Source organism: Orcinus orca, chromosome X (genome assembly GCF_937001465.1).
Source record: "Orcinus orca chromosome X, mOrcOrc1.1, whole genome shotgun sequence".
Classification (NCBI taxonomy): Eukaryota; Metazoa; Chordata; class Mammalia; order Artiodactyla; family Delphinidae; genus Orcinus; species Orcinus orca.
The window spans coordinates 103,945,514-103,967,709 of NC_064580.1; the positions used below are offsets into that span (position 1 = coordinate 103,945,514).

The following is a 22,196-nucleotide window of genomic DNA, read 5'->3' on the forward strand; positions in this document are numbered from 1 at the left end:
CCCCTCCGCCACCCGCAGTCTCTGCCCTAGAAGGGGCTTCCTAGTGTGCGGAAACCTTTCCTCCTTCACAGCTCCCTCCCACTGGTGCAGGTCCCATCCCTATCCTTTTGTCTCTGTTTATTCTTTTTTCTTTTGCCCTACCCAGGTACGTGGGGAGTTTCTTGCCTTTTGGGAGGTCTGAGGTCTTCTGCCAGCGTTCAGTAGGTGTTCTGTAGGAGTTGTTCCACGTGTAGATGTATTTCTGGTGTATCTGTGGGGAGGAAGGTGATCTCCGCGTCTTACTCTTCCACCATCTTCCCCGTGTCCACTAAGAACTCCTTTATGGCTCTTCATCTTTCGAAAGGACGTCTGGTCTTTGCACTGGGCGCAGGAAGGAAAAAACTGAAGCTCAAAAGCAAAGTGCAGTGATGGGAAGTGGCACACGGTGGCATTTGGGCAAGATGGAGAAAGGGGGCGCTTGGTTGTGGATGGTCTGAGGGCCCGGGAGGGAAGTTTGCCCGGAAAATCCACCGTCAGCCTCAGAGCACCAGTTTACCTGGGATCGTCTCCATCAGGAAAACCAAAGACCCTCCCCCAAAACAGCTTTGTGGGATGCCTGAGGAACTTTCAGTTGGATTTGAAACCCCTGGACACCGCTTCTGCAAGCTTTGGGGTGTCTCCCTGCTTGGATGGCTCTTTGGAGAAAGGCATCTATTTTTCTCAAGAAGGAGGTCATGTCATCCTAGCTAACTCCGTGCTTTTGGGGCCAGAATTTAAGCTTGTTTTCAGCATTCGCCCGAAAAGTCTCACTGGAATTCTATTTCACATCGGAAGTCAACCCAGGGAGCTCTTATGTGTTTATATGGAGGCAGGAAAGGTCATGGCCTCTGTGGGCAGTGAGGCAGGTGGGATCCTGACATCGGTCACACCAAAGCAATCTCTGTGTGACAGACAGTGGCACTCAGTGACAGTCACCATAAAACAGCACATCCTGCACCTGAAACTGGACGCAGACTATAGTTCCACCGCTGGACGGCACCCCCCATCCCCACTGCCCACATGCAGGAGCATCTGCACATTGGAGGTGTCCCAGCTAATTTGAAAACCCTGAAGCTTCCTGCGTGGAAATCTTTTTGGCTGCCTGAAGAATGTTCAAGTCAACCACGTTTCTGTCCCTGTCACTGAAGCCGCAGAAGTTTGAGGGACTGTCAGTCTGAATGACTGTCCTGACCACTAACTCAAACCTATCACAAGGCAAGGAAGTTCACCTCCGGAAGCACTGATTACCCAACGCCCCTCCCTCTCCCCTCTCAAGGTCGTTCTTGACTTAAGACACCATCCCGATAGGTTTATTAACAAGTCTCATTTTTAATTCCAATAACACATACCCATCATTTTGGCATTCAGTGCTACATATATATTTTACATAAAAATCCCATTTCTTGAAGAGGATGAACAAATCCTTACATGCTTCTGGTAATATCATTTTCCACTAAAAGTTTGATGTATTTTAAAGAACATTATTTTCCACTTGTTAAAAAATATATATATCTTTCAAAGCACTTTACAAAAATTTTACATGTGTTAAGATATTATAATTTATGGGGTTAAATAAACGCAGTGTACTCTTCAAAAGAAAAAACTTTTTTTAAAAAAAAACTTTGAACTATTATAAGGAGAGAGGGCATTTTATAACAGCAAAGTCAGAAATTCCCCATCACTCAGATAATTTAAATTTATCCTAGGCACATAATAATGCAGCTCAAAACAACCTTAACAAAAACAGTCAAAACTTCTACTATCCCCTCCCCCTTCGCTCGTATGTCCTAACAACTAAACTTTAACAAAAGGAGGGAAGGAAAAAGATCACGATCTCACAGTCCCAGAATTTTCCATTTCCTCCAAACTTAAAAGCCAACAGTAGCCATAAAAAAGTGAGAAAGTGAGGGGTTCTATATGAAGTTACAGATTAAACTGAATGACAGATGTAAAAAATAAACTGAAAAGTTTAACAATGCTTAAAATGAAATCTGTTTATTACAAAGGACAGACTTTAAAAACGTTTAACATCATTTTAGCTTCATCCTTATGAAGCAACCAAGTTAAAACAATGAAAACAATGACTCATTATATTTTTCCTTATTAAACTCCTGATCATTGTTGACTCCCATCCATTTCTAGTATTCAAATAATGATCTAAACACAGCTCAGATGGAAATAATGTATACTTACACTGGCACAACAGGAGACTTCCCAATATTTTATATTTGAAATAACCATTTTTAATTAGCCTATTAAGAATTTTAAAACTAATGTTCACGTTTTCAATTCAACAAGTCTGTGGGTTAGTTTGCTTTTTGGTTTGTTGGTTTTGGGGTGGAGGTAGGGACTAAAATCAAAACACATTACTTCCAGAGCTGACAATAATATTGTAATATACAAGTCAACCTTCAAATTCCAGATTTGCTTTTTTCAGCCATGCCTTCATTTTGTTAACAAAAGTGGCCTCCTGTGTGTTTCTATCAAGTCCATTTATAACACCTTCAACATAGAGGAATGATAATTTCTCCCAAGTTCAGTTGGTACGGGTTGGGGAGTGGGCACCATGTAGAGCTAATGGGAGCACTGTCCCGTGGTGTGAGAGTGCAGTTTCTCACCTCACCAGCACCTTCTCTCAATGCCACCTCCCCCAACACAGCAGTTTCATTCATAATTTGGATTTTTAAACCAGAAGGTTGTTCTGGTCAATCCAAAATAACCCAAAGAGCTTGCTAAAGTTACATCAATAAGCAGCTTTTTATAGAAGGACTGAAAGAATTAAATAGAAGGCACAGTAGCACTGTAAAGCTTTTTCAGATCATGATAATCTTTTTGTGTGTATATATGGAACCCAAACTTTCTTTTTTGTTGTTAAAAATGTCTGATGAACAATCAGAAAATCCTTATTTGTCCTCTTTCCCTTTAGTTTTTCTGTATACCATCTCTCGAAAGCTGGCCAGAATCTTGTTTTCTCTCTTTCGTCTCTCTTCTTGGTTAAAGGATGCAAGGGCTCTCTTCTCATCAGCACTATAGATCTGGTTCTCTTTTCGCAGTCGCACAGCCTCCATTCGGCGATGCCTAGAGATAATTTTATTTTTTGGCTTAATTTCTCAGTAATTATTTTCATAGTGCTTCCTCACTAATCCTTTCTTAATACAGAGTAGTCTATTTAAAAAGCCGACAAATAGAATCTGTTTCTGTAATGGGTTAGATTTTCAAAAGATCATTCATTTTATCTGCTGACATGTCCTTTGATTCATTTCTAGTATTCAAATAATGATCTCTGCGGTTCTGTCAATAGGGTGAATGTTATTAATTTCAAATACTAAGGGCCTAAGTCTGGTTCTGTTATTTCCAGTAAAACAACTAGGAACAGGCAAATTATTAAACTTCCTAAGTGATATGTAGACTTGATAGTAGGATAAGATTTAAGTTGTCATCTAGCAGGTGGAACTTCTCCAAAGTTCTAATTTATCATACAACTAAAAGAACCAGGTTTAAATTTACAACTGAATTTTTGGGTGAGTTTTGTGGGTGGATTTAACTTCCTTAGAATTCAGTTGCAGCTCAAAGAAAAGAAAGAAGGGATTTTAGCACAAGGACCAAATCAGTAAAGTATAGGGGTCGAGGCAGAGGGAAACTTTTACATCATCTTCAAAAGATCTGCCTATTTAGGAGGAAAACTTCATGAAAACCTGCCTCTTTTATGTATATGTACCCAATCCTGCACAATCAATTCAAGATGAAGCTTCAACTATGCCTAGAAAAACAGAGCAAACTGAGTAAGGAAAAGAGGGGAGAATCATTTCAGGTTAGTGTGAAGGTGGGGGAGTGGCAGGTGGTAAGTCAAGGAGATGACAATGTATTTAGGTTGCTCAGGGTATAGTGAGTAGTTTATCTGGAACGGAAAGTGCCATGTGAATGATGCTGTAATAAACATCAATGTACACATCTCTTAGTACATGGGAAAGATTCTCTTGGGTATGTAGGTATGGAGTTGCTGGGTCATAAAATATGTGAATGCTCAACTTTCCAAGATAATGTCAGAATGTTTTCCAAAATGGTTGTACCGATTTATACCACCACTGGCAACACTTAAGAGAGCCTGTGGATCCACATCCTCTCAAATGCTTGGAATTGTTAGAACTTTGAACTTTTCTCTATCAAATGGCTGTAAAATGGTATTTCCATATGTTGATTTCCATTTCCAATGATAACAAACATCTTTTTTGTATGTGTAGGCCATATATTTTTTCCTTCTGACAAATGCCTGTTTGTGTCATTTTCCCACTTTTCTTTTGGATTGTTTATAGATATTCTTTAAATACTCTCAATACTAACGATCAGTTGTGTGTATTACAAGATCTTATCCCAGCTTGGAACTTGTCTTTTTTACTTATTTTAAGATGTCTTTTGATGAACAAAAGTTCTTATTTTTAACTCAGGCAAATTTATCAATATATTATTTTATAGTTAGTGCATTTTTTTGGTCTTCTTTAAGAAATGCTTCCCCACCCCAAGATCTAATAGAAATCTCCTCATTATTTTATACTAAGAGTATTAAAGTTGTTTTTGATGTTTAACTCCTGATCTAGCTGCAATGATTTTTAAATATGGTGATATGGGGTTCTACTTTCAGCTTCTTCCATACAGATAACCATTTTCTTCCTGCTCCATTTATTGCCTAGTTCATTCTTTCCCCACTGATCTGACATACCAGCTCTTTCATATAACGAAGTTCCATACATGTATGGCTCTGCCCCTGGGCTCTGTATTTTATTCCGTTGAACAGTTCATTTGTTATGCCACTCTTTCCAAAGTGCTACAAGCTTCATAATAAGCCCTCATATATGGTAGGGCAAATCACCTTCCTGCTCTTCTTCAGAGAAGTAAGATGGCTATTCTTGGCCCGCTAGTCTTAACATATAAATTTTAGAACCATCTTATTACGTTTCATGAAAATCTCAGTTGTGATTTTGATTGGAACTGCACTGAATCTACAGATTAATTTTGGAAGAACTGACAACTTTACAATATTGCCTTCCTATTCATGAACATGATACCTCTCCATTTATTTAGGTCTTCTTTAATGTCTCTTAATAATGTCTTATAGTTTTCCCTGTAAAGGTCTTGGACATCTTTTGTGAAGATTTATTCCTAAGTCCTTCATATTCTCTGATACTATTATAAATGTTTTCTTTTTATTTAACTACATTTTCTAGTTCTTTGTTGCTGGTACATAGAAATGTAATTGATTTTTGGGTGTTAACATTATATCCAACTATTTGTTAAACCTTCCTATTATCTGTAATTCATCTGAAGAGTCTTTAGGATTTTCTATGTAAAAAATCATATCATTCACAAAAAATGACAGTGTTATATCCTCTGTTCTAATTCTTATGCCTCTAATTTCTTTTTCTTGTCTTACTGGTCCTTAGATATAATGTTTTCAAATATCAGTCCTCAGAATTCCAAGATTCTGGAGATGCTTCAGGGGTTCCACAAATATTTGCCTCCAATTTCACTTAAAAATGTTTACCCACTTTTAAAAGTTTATGAAGTTTTAAAAAATCCAAAATTCAGTTTGATCTTGGTACTGATACCCTATTAGTTCACTCTCCTTGTTCTTCCTGGGACTTTGCTTTCTCTTCCCAATTTTGTATTCCTTTTCTCATGCTAAAACTGATCTCTGTCATAATCCTTTTCTGCTCTTCATTCTCAGAGTCCAGAGAACTAGAGAGTCCAAGTTCTCTGACTCCACAGAGAACTAGAGGCAAACTCAGAAAACAGGAAACACTGTCTTATGTAAATGCTTTCCTAACTACCAGAATGCCACATTCCTTGTGGGGCAGTGATAAATAGCTGAATTTAACTATATCCTCCGGAGGATAAACTATCTGTACCAAAATATGGATTAGGACACTGAAAAGACTGATTCTTTGAAGTTGGAGACACAGCCGAGTTGCATACCTACTTGGAATTTTAGACAACTACATTTATACTAACAAAACCAATATTAAGCCTATATTTATACTTTTCTTTTCATTAGGAATGGTCACTTAATGAAAATGTCACCAAAATATAATTTTGGTAGTGAGAAAGGAAACTGACCTCAATGCCAAGAACATACCTGCTACCACTCATTACGTAACCCGAGCATTCAAATGATGCAATTTCTTCACTTGTCAAGCCAATTTCACCTCTTCGTGGGATACGTTTTCCAGCTTTTACATATTCAGCCATAGCTGCACCTTCACCAGGTAACAGAGCATGGCCATAGCTACGAAGTAATATAGAATTCAGAAAAGGTTCATTATAAAAAGTTCATCATCTAAAGAGAGCACAAAAAACCATTTCTCTCAGAGAACAGTAGGAATAACAGTTGCTGGGCAGCATGCTGGGAAGTCCAATGTAAATTACTTCAACTTAACTAGGGAACACTGCACTGTGACCTATATCACTAACCCAGAAATGCAGAGATACTTTGGAAGAATAAAAGAACTGATGTTAGTGAGCATATATTCATGGTTTACAATTATGGATCAATTTTCCCCACAGGTATTGCCTTTATTGCTTCTGCCTCCAGCGAACTCCTTTTACCTTTTTCCCTTTAAAAAAAAAGTAAAGAAATAATATATCTCAAATTAACATATTTATTAGACTTATAACCAATAATAATGCTATACAGTAACGGTTCTCAAATAACTTTCATTCAAGGGGACTTTGAAAACTACCATCGCTTCATTCAATTCATTGAATTCTTCTTGAATAGCTATTAAACTCAAAGCTTGTAATATAAAAATAATCTCTGTTCTTATGGCACTTACATATTAATAAGGATATAACACTAATACAACGTAGAATATGTAACACATTGCACAAAAGAAAGAAAACGCTATGAGGACTAAAGGATTAAAGAGGGGTAGGAGGACTTCCCTGGTGGTGCAGTGGTTAAGAATCCACCTGCCAATGCAGGGGACATGGGTTCGATCCCTGGTCCGGGAAGATCCCACATGCCGTGGAGCAACTAAGCCCATGCGCCACAACTACTGAGTCTATACTCTAGAGCCCACGAGCCACAACTACTGAGCCTGCGTGCCACAACTACTGAAGCCAGTGCACCTAGAGCCTGTACTCTGCAACAAGGGAAACCACCGCAATGAGAAGCCCGTGCACAGCAATGAAGAGTGGCCCCCGCTCGCTGCAACTAGAGAAAGCCTGCGTGCAGCAATGAAGACCCAATGCAGCCAAAACAAACAAACAAATAAATAAAACAAAGTAAAAAATAAAGAAATAAAAAATAAAGAGGGGTAGGAATCACACCTACCTGTGGAGGGACGATATCAGCAATCAGCATATGCCCCCTCCTTTTGAAAAGGGCTTTGAAGAATGTTAAGCATTTTAACAGGAAGAAATTGGGGGTAGTAAAGAAATCAGGACTGGGGAAAGAAGGGAAGGCACATTGGGGGAAGAAATAAGGTGAAAGTGCACAGTGAATACAGGGAAGTTTTAGTTCAGCTCAGTTGGAACCTGGCGTCTAAATAAGGGAGTAGAGGAAGATAAGCTTGGAAGAGGACGTTAGGACCATACATTTGGGAAGGTACTTTAGAGATTATAAACACACTCTTACTTACTTCAAAGGTTTATCATCTTGAGAGGCAAGTGTTTTGGGAGCCTCTGGGCCAATCAAATCTGAGGGTTCTTCAGGCTCTGCACAAAAGATGTTCAGAAACATATTCACATTTTGACTAATCAGTTAATTTAATGTTTTATCTGTTCTGAGTCGAAGTCTAGCAGAAGAACCTACTTGATCGATCCTTCCAGGGATTCTCCAGAAACTCTTCTTGGGACTCTTTAGAACTTGAATCACTGGAATCTTTTCTGCTCTTCTTAGACTTCTTTTTCTTATATTTCTTCCTGTAATGATTATAATTTGATATAAATTGATTTAATATTCCCATGCTAAAGGGCATCTTATTTTTTTCAAGGCAATGAAGGACTGACTGAAATGATCTTGATGCTCAGCTAATTCAAACTTATTAGAGAAGAACTTTAATTAAAAAAATCTAACTTATTTAACCAAATCATGTTTCACTATAAAAAAAAGATCCTGGGGCTTCCCTGGTGGCACAGTGGTTAAGAATCTGCCTGCCAATGCAGGGGACACGGGTTTGAGCCCTGGTCCAGGAAGATCCCACATGCCACAGGGCAAGTAAGCCCGTGCGCCACAACTACTGAGCCTGCACTCTAGCGCCCATGAGCCAAAACTACTGAGCCTGTGCTCTAGAGCCTGTGCGCCGCAACGAGAGAAGCCACCGCAATAAGCCCGCAGGCATTGCAACGAAGAGTAGCCCCTGCTCACCAAAACTAGAGAAAGCCCGCGCGCAGCAACGAAGACCCAATGCAGCCAAAAATAAATAAATTTATTAAAAAAAAAAAGAAGATCCCTAAGGGAACAATAAAATACAGTTCTCATGTTGTAGAAAGATAGCAGAAATAAAGCAGTTTAAAAAATAGCTCTTGGGTTTCCCTGGTGGCGCAGTGGTTAAGAATCCGCCTGCCAATGCAGGGGACATGGGTTCGAGCCCTGGTCTGGGAAGATCCCACATGCCATGGAGCAACTAAGCCCGTGTGCCACATCTAGTGAGCCTGCGCTCTGGAGCCCGTGAAACACAACTACTGAAGCCCGCGTGCCACAGCTACTGAAGCCCGTGCGCCTAGAGGCCGTGCTCCTCAACAAGAGAAGCCACCACAATGAGAAGCCCGCGCACGGCAACAAAGAGTAGCCCCCGCTCACTGCAACTAGAGAAAGTCCGCACACAGCAACGAAGACCCAATGCAGCCAAAAATAAATAAATAAAATAAATTTATTTAAAAAATTAAAAAAAAAAAAACCAGCTCTTACCAATTTGAACATCAACAATTTTCAGTGTAATGGATTAAAATACATCAAATGTTTGAATTCTTGGGTTCATAATGATACTAAAAAACCCCAACTCATTTATTTGAAAACTCATAAAACAAAAAAAGGAAGCAATTATTCTGCCCTTACTATACCAACTATACTTCAGAGTAACCAAATAGTTAATAAGGGTAGGTTTCTCATATAGAATTATTCTACCTAATACATGAAGAAAGAAAGCCAGAAGTAGACCATCACCATTTGGCAATGATATAAGGGACCTAGACAATGACTAGTGATGCCAGTTAATATAACAAAAAGAGACAACCAGACATTATCTGCCTCCTGCTGCAAGTACACAGCACCGCCTATGAAGTATTCCTGCCAGAAACTCAAATCTGAACCTTATCAAGTGTCTAGACCTAACTGTCAATCTATAGGAAATACAAAGGACAGAAAACATGTGAAAAGAACACTGTAAGAATACAACCAGCAAAATCCATACCGCAGGAAACCCTCCAGGACAAATGATTTTGTTTCTGCTACAAAAAAACTGCAGGAACAAAAAGGGAAGGGGAAGCTACCTATTTCAGGAGATGTAAGAGACATATCAACCAATCACAATTTATGTACATTGTCTGGATCCTAATTTGAATAAACTATACCAAAAACTACTGAGAATTGAATGAACAATTACTGTTAAACATTTTAGGCGGATTAACAGTATTGTACTTTTTTTTTTTTTAAAGAATGCCTATCTTTTAGAGAAACTCGCAGCTTTATGGATGAAATGATATCTGGTATTGGTTTCAAATAGTGGGGGGGTAGGCAGCAGAGACTGCCAATGAGTTGATAATTGTTCAAGCTGGGTGATGGTTACATGGAGGTCCATTACACTATTTTATATAATTTTCTATATTTTTGAATTTTTCCATAATAAAAATTAAAGAAAAAAACAGACGATCTGCGTTTCTTCTTCTTTTCCTTTTTCTTGGCTTTCTTTGCTCTCCTTTTTGTATCTTCATCTGCAAATTAAAGCACATTATAATTTAAAAAATTTTTAACTCTAAAACCCCAATACTCTTGAGTGGATAAATATCTTATTACTCTTCCATTTGTTGTTACAGAGAAATTAATTCATTCAAATTCATTCAAACATTTATTTCTACTTGTTAGGAAATGTGCTAGGCACGGGGGACATAGAAATTAAAGTTGCATTTGGTTATATAGGGTATTATTATTAACCTTATTGCATGAGATAATAGTATTGTGGTTAGATACAAAAATGTCCTTATTGTTTAGAGGTGTATACAGAAATATTTAGGGTGGCAGTGTGATATTTGTAATTTGCCTTGACTATCTCAACAAAAAAATCCCTATTTGAAGCAAATACGTCAAAATGCTAACAAATGTTAAACCTGAGTGACAAGTACTGTACATGGCATTAATTATACTACTCCCTTTAGTTTTCTCAATGTTTGAATATTTTCATGATGTGTGTGTTTGGGGGTTTGCTTTCCAGGAGCTCATTCTAGTGGAGGAGACACAGGGAAAGAGGCGAATCTGAGTGAGAGGGAAGCATGGGGTGCTCTGGGCATACAGAGGAGTCTCAAAATCAGGCTGATTTGGGGATAGTGGTTGAGGAATGGTTGACCAGGAAAAGGTGACTCTTAAGCTAGTTATTTTTAAAATCAGTTTCATTACAAACGTAATGCATGCCCATCATAGCAATGAGTAAGCCAAGCCGCGTGCAGGGAGAGACCAACATTGTAGGCAGACGGACTCTCTGTATCAAGCGACAGAGTCAAGAGAAAGGATGTGCAGTATCAAGGAGATGGAAAGTCATCCTTAGGCCAAAGAGGACGCTGCAGGAGAGCCACAGGGTACGTGCGATGTGAGAGATCAATTGGGATCTGACTTTACCCTGAAGGCCATGGAGAACTGCAGAAGGATTTTAAGTAGGGACCACCATGCTCAGATTTGTGCTTCAAGAAAGCTCAGGCTTCTAGCAGTGAGGAAGAAAGGTGACAGTGAGGGCCAGGAAACCCAGGTGACATCAGAGGAAGGGGTGCCTTAGTGTAACGTGTCCCCAGAGGAGGCACCCTCTGTCAGTCATCAGCCAGGCATTGTAGGCAGACGGACTCTCTGTATCAAGCGACAGAGTCAAGAGAAAGGACGTGCAGTATCAAGGAGATGGAAAGTCATCCTTAGGCCAAAGAGGACGCTGCAGGAGAGCCACAGGGTACGTGTGATGTGAGAGATCAATTGGTGTTGCAGTTTTCTTATGACAGGGCTGAAAGTAAGCTCATCACACGAGATGAACTGTGCAGAAGCACAGCAGTAGAGGGCTGCTGCTCGCTCAGGCAATACAGCGCCGTCTCATCCTGCTGTGGTGACTTTTATTTAAGCATTATCTATGTTTACATCTTAAGACTTAAAATTTTAACATTCCAGAAATGCCAAAGCAGCAATATATGCTTGTATTGATTAGACAAGCAACAGTGGGCTTTCTTGAAGACATGCCGTGCTTCATCCTTGAGTTCACAAGCAGCACAAGGACATCTCCTTGTGTTCCCATCATTCTGATTATACTGAGGTCATTTCATGGATCAGCGCCCAAAGTATCCAGGACTGCCTGCAGTTCTGGCTTATTCGCTAACCCTCGGTCTGCCGAGGGGTTCATGGGTCACGTCTCCTTTCCATGTCCTCAGTTATTCCTCTACAATTGGGATCTGACTTTACCCTGAAGGCCATGGAGAACTGTGGAAGGATTTTAAGTAGGGACCGCCATGCTCAGATCTGCGCTTCAAGAAAGCTCAGGCTTCTAGCAGTGAGGAGGAAAGGTGACAGTGAGGGCCAGGAAACCCAGGTGACATCAGAGGAAGGGGTGCCTTAGTGTAACGTGTCCCCAGAGGAGGCACCCTCTGTCAGTCATCAGCCAGGAGAGGGCACAAAAAGGTGACTTTTTTGTGATGTGCCGCCCCACAGGAAGTGTGATACATAAATCAGCTGCTGGCCAGAGGGAGTCCCCTATGGTGTACCTTTTTGAAAATTGCACAAAGGTGCCCACTAAGTGTGAGAATCTCACAAAAGAGCTGCTCCACTGGGCTGAGGCAGCCCCCTGTGGCTTGGTTTAGCACCACACGTCTCACAGACTAACCCCAACATGGTTCGGTGCCACATGCCTTGTACAGCTACACACAACCAATCTGGAGTCACACGGCTTAGGTCTGAATCCCAACTGTGTGGCCTTGGGTGCGGTACTTAATGCTCTGCTCTGGGCCTCCATTTCTCCATCTCTAAGATGTGTCCTACAGTGACTGTGTGGATTAAATAGCAATAATGCATATCAAGCACTTAGCAGGGTGCCCAACACAAAGTCAGTGAGTGTTCAAAACTCTTGGCTATTATTGTTTTTAAGAACCTGCTTCTAAAATAAGCTTTCAAGAAGTACAACTAGTTTTGAAGTAAGGCTCACAGAAGGATGTTGGCTTTCTTACCACTGGAGTCTGTTTCAGAATCAGAGTCACTGTCACTATCATCAGAATACTTCTTGTGTTTTCTTTTAGATGATTTTTTCTTCCTCTTTTTCTTGGACCTTTCTTTTGAATGACTAGACTTCTTCTTCTTCTTTTCTTCTACATAAAATACAAATAAAAAACTAACTTCTAAAGAAGTATTTCTGAGCATCAGTTTTATTGTATTAAAAATACTGAAAAGGAATTGATGACAGGCGATTTGAGTAAAGTCTAATGTTCAACTATTTATAAACGTATTTTTTAAACTTCTCAATAAAAAAGTCCTATATTTAAAAAATACCTTCTGAAGTAGAAGCTGAAGTGGTACTTTTCTTTGGCTCTTCGTCCTCTACTGGTGTATGTTCATCAGAGCTGAATTTAAAGAAAACTGTAGTAAGAATCAGGAAAGTGATAAAATATGGACCACAGAGTATAAAAATACATACTTAAAATTTTTCAGTAACAAATTGATTGTCCAAGAACCATTCAAAGCCAGCACCGGACTGCTTTTGTAACAGTACAGCTTATCGGCCAACCACCTTCATAATAGTAGAATAATCATTTACATTTGCATAAAGCTTTCGAGTTAACAAAATGCTATTCACACTGAAAGCAGCATGAAGGATTTATATTTTCGAAGAAACCACAAGGCAAATGCAGGGAAACAGGAACCATAAGGAAAGAGGAGAGAAACTGGAGATAAGAAGGCTGAGGGAAGACTTCATAATTTCATTCTACTTGTGGAACAGACATACGGTAGAGCAGCAACTGTTCTGTCTCCCCAGAGCAAGAATCTAACACACTACAGCTACAGAGATTTCATCCTGTTGTAAGAGAATTCTGAAAATGAGTGTTATTAACATTCTACAATAGCTTAAAAAGGGAATTTCCATATCACAGTCTCTTCCTCTGAAGATCACATCTGGAATAATTTAGAAATTGCCTAGAAAATTATTTTTAGGATTCCTTTCAACTCTAATTCTTTGAGTATTCTTTTAAAATAAATAAATTTATTTATTTATTTTTATTTTTGGCTGCGTTGGGTCTTTGTTGCTGCGCGCGGGCTTTCTCTAGTTGCGGCGAGCAGGGGCTACTCTCTGTTGTGGTGCGCGGGCTTCTCATTGCGATGGCTCCCCTTGTTGCAGAGCACAGGCTCTAGGCACGCAGGCTTCAGTAGTTGTGGCTCATGGGCTCTAGAGTGCAGGCTCAGTAGTTGTGGCACACGGGCTTAGTTGCTCTGCGGCACATGGGATCTTCTCGGTCCAGGGCTCGAGCCCATGTCCCCTGTATTGGCAGGGAGATTCTTAACCACTGCGCCACCAGGAAGCCCTCTTTGAGTATTTTAAAGGCATCTGTTAGAACAAGTTTCAGTATCTCAACATAATAAAGACAATATATGACAAGCCCACAGTTAACATCACACTCAATGGTGAAAAGCTAAACAAGACAAGGATGCCCACTCTCACCACTTTTATTCAACATAGTATTGGAAGTCCTAGCCAGAGCAATTAGGCAAGAACAAGAAATAAAAGGCACCCAAATTGGAAAGGAAGAAGTAAAACTGTCCTTACTTGCAGATGACATGATATTATATATAGAAAATCCCAAAGACTCCACCAAAAGACTGTCAGCACCAATAAATGAATTCAGTAAAGTTGCAGGATACAAAATCAATACACAGAAATTCGTTGCATTTCTATACACTAATAACGAATTATCAGAAAATGAAACTAAGAATACAATTCCATCAAAAAGAATAAAATACCTAGAAATAAATTTAACCAAGGAGGTGGAAGACTTGTACACTGAAAACTATAAGACATTGATGAAATAAATTGAAGAAGACACAAAGAAATGGATTTTCTATGCTCACAGATTGGAAGAATTAATATTGTTAAAATATCCATACTACCCAAAGCAATCTACAGATTCAATGAAATCCCTACCAAAATTCCAATGGTATTTTTTCACAGAAATAGAACAAACAGTCCTAAAATCTGCATGAAACCACAAAACACCCTGAATAGCCAAAGCAATCTCGAGCAAGAAGAACAAAGCTCGAGGCATCATGCGCCCTGATTTCAAACTATACTACAAGGCTACAGAAATCAGAACAGCATGGTACTGCCATAAAAACAGACATATAGATCAATGGAACAAAACAGACAGCCCAGAAATAAATCCATGTATATATGGTCAATTAATTTATGATAAAGGAGCCAATAATATACAATGAGGAAAGGACAGTCGGTTCAATAAATGGTGCTGGGAAAACTGGATAGCTACATGCAAAAGAATGAAATGGACCACTATCTTACACCATTACACAAAAATTAACTCAAAATGGATTAAAGACTTGAATGTAAAACCTGAAACCATAAAACTCCTAGAAGAAAACATAGGTGGTAAGCTCCCTGACATAGGTCTTGGCAATGATTTTTTGGATTTGACACCAAAAGCAATGGTAACAAAAGCAAAAATCAGTAAGTGTGACTATATCAAACTAAAAAGCTTCTGCACAGCAAAGGAAACCATCAACAAAATGAAAAGGCAACCTACTGAATGGGAGAAAATATTTGCAAATCACATCTGATGAGGGGTTAATATCCAAAATATATAAAGAATTCATACAACTCAATAGCAAACAAACAAACAATGTGATTTAAAAATAGGCAGAGGATCTGAATAGACATTTTTCCAAAGAAGACACACAGATGGCCAATAGGTACATAAAAAGATGCTCAACATCACTAGTGATCAGGGAAATGCAAATCAAAACCAAAATGAAATATCACTTCACACCTGTTAGGATGAATATTATCAAAGAGACAGGAGATAACAAGTGTTGGTGAGGATGTGGAGAAGAGGGAACACTTGTACTCTGTTAGTGGGAATATAAATTGGTACAGCCATTATAGAATCCAGTATGGAGGTTCTTCAAAAAATTAAAAATTGAACTACCATATAATCCAACAATCCCACTTCTGGATATATATCTGAAGGAAATGAAATCAGTATCTCAAAGAAATATCTGCATTCTCATGCTCATTGCAGCATTATTTAAAATAGCTAAGATATAGAAACAACCAAATATCCATGAACAGATGAATGGATAAAAAAGAACTGTGAGAAATATACACACACACACACACACACACCACAGTAGAATATTATTCATCCTTAAAAAGGAAAGAATCTTGCCATTTTAGACAACATGGATGGACTGTGAGGGCATTTGCTAAATGAAATAAGTCAGACAGAGAAAGACAAATATCATATAATCTCACTTATATGTGAACTCTAAAAAACAAAAAACCAGCAAGCTCACAGATACAGAGAACAGAATGATGGTTGCCAGTGGGTGGGGCATGGGTAAAATGTGTGAAGGGTATAAAAAAGTACAAACTTCTAGTTATAAAATAAATAAGTCCTGGGGATGTAATGTATAGCATGGCAACTACAGTTAATAATGCTGGGGCTTCCCTGGTGGTGCAGTGGTCAAGAATCCGTCTGCCAATGCAGAGGATACGGGTTCGAGCCTGGTCCGAGAAGCACGTGCCGCGGAGCAACTAAGCCCATGCGCCACAACTACTAAGCCTGCGCTCTAGAACCCGCGAGCCGCAACTACTGAAGCCTGCACGCCTAGAGCCTGTGCTCTGCAACAAGAGAAGCCACCGCAAAGAGAAGCCTGCGCACCGCAACAAAGAGTAGCCCCCGCTCGCCGCAACTAGAGAAAGCCCATGCACAGCAAAAAAGACCCAACTCAGCCAAAAATTAAAATAAAATAATAATAATACTGTATTGCATATTTGAAAGTTGCTAAGAAAGTAAATCTTAGAAGTTCTCATCACAAGAAAAAAAAATTTATAACTATGTATGGTAATGGATGTTAACTAGACTTATTGTGGTGATTGTTTTGCAATATATACAAATATCAAATCATTATGTTGTATGCCTGAAACTAATACTGTATGTCAATTATACCTCAATAAAAAAAATAACAGGTGGGCTTCCCTGGTGGCGCAGTGGTTGAGAGTCCGCCTGCCGATGCAGGGGACACGGGTTCGTGCCCCGCTCCGGGAAGATCCCACATGCCGCGTAGCGGCTGGGCCCGTGAGCCATGGCCGCTGAGCCTGCGCGTCCGGGGCCTGTGCTCCGCAACAGGAGAGGCCACAACAGTGAGAGGCCCGCGTACAGCAAAAAAAAAAAAAAAAAAAAAAAAAAACAGGTGGTGGGAAAAATAATTTTTTTAAGAAGAAAAAAGAACTTTCAGATAATAATGCTTTATCACCCTGTTACAAATAACAGGTTTACCTGTCAAGCACATTGTCTCAACTCAATCTAAAGAAAACACAGAAATAAAGGAGAGGGAAGAAGCAGCTTATGAACAACACCAAAGAGAAAAAAAAATAGGCAAAAAGAAAAAGCATTAGGCCTTCAACAATACTGTATGCAGGAAACTAAACAAACCCATATCAGTATATTCATTAAAAAAAACGCTTTGTAATGCTAATGTCTGACATGCAATCAGTTACGGGATTGAGAAAAAATAATTCAAAATAATATAAATGTATTTGTTTCAACACTGAACCCTTCTATGAATAGGAAATTAGCACCTCATGAATTACAACTTAAAGAGAACAATTAGCATGCTAAAATCCACTAGGAGCATGTTTTAATCCTTAGGTATGTTCAATTTTTTTAAAACTTAACGAGTAGAAGAGCATAAATCACAAGAAAGAGGGAAAAAAAGAGCTGTAGTTAAAGTTCTTAACAAAAAATTTGACAATAGACTCTGGATTTAAACAAATGTTGCATTTAAAAAATATATTTTTAAATCACTTACTCTGGTTCTGGATTCTTTGGAGAAAGTCCCCATACTTCAGGAGCTCCCAATTCTCCAATCCTCTCTCTCTCACTTAATCTCCTAGAAGAGATAAGCAGGTAAATTATAACACCATGGCTAAACTGTTTCCTAAATATATAATAAAAGTCAAAGGAGTCCAGTTAAGTTCCATTTTCCCTTTACAGTTTAAACTTTAAACTAATAAAAACTTGGTTTAAATGTAAACTCAACACTTAGGATCTGATGTTCTGACGGTACTATCAAATGGTACAGACTACAGACAGCCTGACAGGCCAGGCCAGAAATTCAGCCTGGGAGGCTGTCCTTCCACCGCATGCATGACATAGCTCCTAATTGCTCCTTTCACCTTCTGCAATATGTGACAGAGACAGTCTTACATTTGGAAATAACTTCATTTGTTTATGTATCCTTATGAAAGTAAAGAGAATTCTCTACTTTTGATAAGGTCAAAACTTCTGTTTTCAGAAACTCAGGAATTAATGAAGAAAATAACAACAAAGCATTAGAAGTAGAAAATAAAAGGAGCTCTGAAAGTGAAAGAAAAGTTTTATTTGACAAAAACTGTACTCAATAAGATACAGCACTTGTTTTCTCTGATTTCCCTTTAATTCCTTTTTCAAAAAGGAGTAAATCCTCTATCTACTCTTGGAAGACACAAAATTTTTTGTTTTGTCTTATGTTTGTGATTTCTTCTCTTAATTTTTGATATTACTTATAAACACACACACAAAACACAAAAAAACTAAGGCTTAATTCCTCAAAGTTTAGCTGCTGTGATGCTACTTGTTTAAAAAAAAAACCTTACAAAATAAATATAATTGGTTTGATTTTTAAAAAATAAATTATTTTTCTTCTTTATTCAGGGTAAAAGGTGTAATCAGGCAGAGTCAGATTCAGGTTTCCCACTTGAAGTAACATGGACCTGGAGTCTGTCATAGAGTGAAGTAAGTCAGAAAGAGAAAAACAAATACCTTATGCTAACACATATATATGGAATCTAAAAAAAACAAAAAAAGAATGGTCATGAAGAACCTAAGGGCAGGACGGGAATAAAGAAGCAGACCTACTGGAGAATGGACTTGAGGACACGGGGACGGGGAAGGGTAAGCTGGGACGAAGTGAGAGAGTGGCATGGACATATACACACTACCATATGTAAGACAGATAGCTAGTGGGAAGCAGCCGCATAGCACAGGGAGATCAGCTGGGTGCTTTGTGACCACCTAGAGGGATGGGATGGGGGGGTGGGATAGGGAGGGTGGGAGGGAGACGCAAGAGGGAGGAGATATGGGGATATATGTATATGTATAGCTGATTCACTTTGTTATAAAGCAGAAACTAACACACCATTGTAAAGCAATTATACTCCAATAAAGATTAAAAAAAATCTAATAAGGGACATACTTACAGCCAAATTTTGAATATATACATATAGGACAAAGAATGCTTGACAGGCTGAAAAAAACAAGCAGTCAAGTTCTTATCCCTCCCACCACCTGACTTCATCTGTACTCTTAAGATAAATTATTTATCTTCTAAATGTACAAATGCGAATTTCATCCAAGGAATTCTGACATCTTTTGGTGAAGAATGTCTAATAAGAAAACTGGATGCTTTTTGATCGACACAGCCTGGGGGTAACTTTCTGGAAATTCTAATTTGGAAAAGTAGGTCTCCAACCTAACTCAGGACTGTTTGTACTGTTTCTGCTCCCATGCCCAGAACACTAACAGCTAACACTTAAGGACTATTTATTATGTTCCAGGCACTAAGTCATTACAACTCTTAAAAAGCTTTCGTGCTATTTTATCCCCTTTTAAATGGTGAAGAAATGAAACTCAGAGAGGTTAAGTGACTTGCCCAAGGTCACACAACTATTAAGCAGCAAAGGATGGCTTCAAACTCAGGCAGTCTGATTCTGGAGCCTGTCCTCTTCATCACTACATTTTATTACCTCCCACTCCTGGAAGAAAAAGATTCATGAAGACATCTCTCACCTGTTGGAACCTTAACCTGCTCCTAAATGCCTGTTATACTTTTTAATTTCTTGGTTTTTAAAAAACACATACAGTGTGGTAAAGCACTCAGTACAGTAACTGATACACAATTTAACAACCAATAAGTGTTAGATATTAAGACTTACAAAGCATATAATAACTATATATGAAGTATAACCTTTAAAAATTGTGAATCACTATATTGTACACCTGTAACTTAAAACACTGTACATCAACTATAAATCAATTTTTAAAAAGTAAAAAAATTTTTTAAACTTATAAAGCAATAATTATAACCCTTTTCCTTTCTCCTTCTTAAACTATTCATTTTCCACTCCAATACTCAGTCTCATTAGAGATCTGATCTCACCCTGACTTAATTTTTCATGGTCAAGATTGAGACCACTTAACAAGATCTTTCTTAGTGTAGTCCAATCTACAGTTTAGCAGATCACTTTTCCTACATTTATTCAAACATCTTGTTTCAGAGGTTTTCCTCCCCTCCAATTTAAGCCTTAATCTCAACCCTTCCCAAATCGCTACAAAACAATTCCACTCACTTACCCTATCATCTCAAACCTGTTTGATCATTCAACAAGCAAAAGTTGCGCGCCTACAAAGTGCTAGGCACGGTGAATTTTGTGATCAATAAAACCGGGCTCCTACTTTCCATGAGCTCAGTCTAGTGGGGAATAAAACATGCTCACGAATGATAATGACACACCAAGTAAATGCTATAATTCCGGGACGTCTGAGGCTCTTGGCCATGTCCGCTACAAGCCAGGAGGCAGGAGGGGGTTGCGGGAGGCCAGCGCACTAGATGAAGGGGCCCGGGGATGAGTGAAAACCTAGAGTAGAAAAGGCGAATAAGCTGTTATCGTGGGTGGACTGAAGGAAGGGATGAAAATGGGCACAAGTCAGGGAGAGAGAGCGAAATGGGTATAGTCGGGAGCAAGATGAACGATAAATCGGACACTGAAGGCTGGTGGGCTCACGAAAGATAAGGTACGTTCGTCTCACTCACTTCTGCCGCAGGCTCTCTTCCCTCTCCTTGTCCAGGAGGCTAGGCCATGGCTTGTCGCTCCCGTAGGGGCGTGAGTAGCCGCCATAATAGGCGGACGAGGAGGCAGAAGCGAAAGGGGCGCCCCGCGGCGCGGAGGGCCGCTCTCGAGAGCGTGACCGCGAGCGGGAGCGGTAGGACTGGTTTCGGGAGCCTTGGTTGGGGCCACTCAGTTGATGGCTAAGGCCATTCCGGTCCCCGGACCGAGAGCAAGAGTGCGAGCGAGAGCGGCGGCCCCGCGGGGAGCGAGAGGATTTGCTGGGCTTAGGGCTCTTCGAAGAACTGCGACGCTTCTTCCCCCCGGAGCCCGAGGCCTCCCACTCCGGGCTGCGGGAACCAGACACCGGAGCCATAGCTGTTGCTGGGTCCCCGAAGCCGTGGGAGAAGGGGGCGCTCTCGCGAGCTGGGAAGATATCCGTTGCCTTGGCTCCCAGGACCAGCAACCGCGACACCACCCGAGCCCGAGAAAACCTTGGAAACAGTTCCGAGTACGTCGGCAAATTCCTTCCCCGGACGTAGGCGGTCCTGCCAATGGGACGGGATGTGTGTATCCGTATAAAGAAGCCGTGGGGCAACTAGATCGGCTCATCCTTCGGGTTCCGACTGAGGCTGCTCAAATCTAAGCTCTACTGGAGACCTTGTACTTTTTTTTTTTTTTTTTTTTGGCGGTACGCGGGCCTCTCACTGCTGCGGCCAGTGAGAGGCGCTCCGGACGCGCAGGCTCAGCTGCCATGGCTCACGGGCCCAGCCGCTCCGCGGCACGTGGGATCCTCTCAGACCGGGGCACGAACTCGTGTCCCCTGCATCGACAGGCGGACCCTCAACCACTGCGCCACCAGGGAAGCCCGAGACCTTGTAGTTTTTTCAGCTTTGAGTTGAAATAGTTGAAGGGAAGGACGACAGACCACAGGACACATGTCACTGAGCGGCCGTATGAACAATAAGTACGTTGTAACTAAATAAGTAAATAAATAAATGTGTCTATGTATGTATGTATAAGTGCGCGTGCACGCGCGCGTGCACACACACACACTTTTTTTTTCTTTACAATTCCAAGCAAATTAAAGGGGGTTTATCTAAATTGGTGGAGAGCTACAATGTCTAAGCCCCATATTGGCCAGTTAGCTTAGAGGTCACAAATTCTGTATTACTGATTTGAGCCTGTTAACATTCCAGTTAGGTTCGCAGCACAGAGGAAAACTGCATATTTACCCCTCAGCCACCCATCGCCACCAATGTGCTCCAGCAAAAGGAATTTATAATCCTCTCCTTGTCTAGCTCCTTAAACTAGTCCCATCATATGTGAGGACAAAAAAAAAAAGTGTTGCCTGCCATACCAATAAACTAGGAATGTTGCCCTCCCTCAAGCCACCAGCCACTGCAGCCGCCTTGACCCCCACACCCTAACCCTGAGGGGAATTCAGGGTGTTGAAAAAACAGGATAGTGGCCCTAGATAGGGAAGATGCATATCTAAGGAATAATTGCAATGAGCCCAGACTTTGGCATCTTCCCATACAGAGAAAAGCACTAAAGTCATTAACTTGAGATGTCTGGTTGTTTTTTGATTAGCAGTAATCTTTTGATGTTCAACTACAGGTTTTTTGTTTTTGTTTTTCAGCAAAAACTCCTATATATCGTGGGTCTTCCCTTACCACTTCGGAACAGTTCCTCAGAGCTCTCCGAGAGGCTGTCTCCCAGGCTATAGTCCTCAGTAAGGTCCCCAAATGAAACATAACTGGCAACTTTTAGGTTGTGTGTTTTTCTTCAGTCGATATATACTAGCTCAGCAATACATGATTAATGGTCATTATTTCTATTCATTTTATACTGTTT

General features: G+C 40.0%; 1 protein-coding gene across 1 annotated transcript; it reads right to left on the reverse strand.

The window, feature by feature from the left end:
* Positions 1-1,323: 1,323 nt before the first annotated feature.
* On the reverse strand, positions 1,324-20,876 carry NKAP (NFKB activating protein). The gene is made up of 9 exons (XM_049704691.1): positions 20,327-20,876; positions 17,285-17,365; positions 12,740-12,810; positions 12,421-12,558; positions 9,882-9,945; positions 7,826-7,935; positions 7,653-7,728; positions 6,149-6,298; positions 1,324-3,096 (listed from the first exon to the last, which is right to left on the reverse strand). The coding sequence occupies exons 1-9, from the start codon at positions 20,713-20,715 to the stop codon at positions 2,922-2,924; spliced, it is 1,254 nt and encodes a 417-aa protein (XP_049560648.1). The 5' UTR covers positions 20,716-20,876; the 3' UTR covers positions 1,324-2,921.
* Between the last annotated feature and the right edge of the window lie 1,320 nt (positions 20,877-22,196).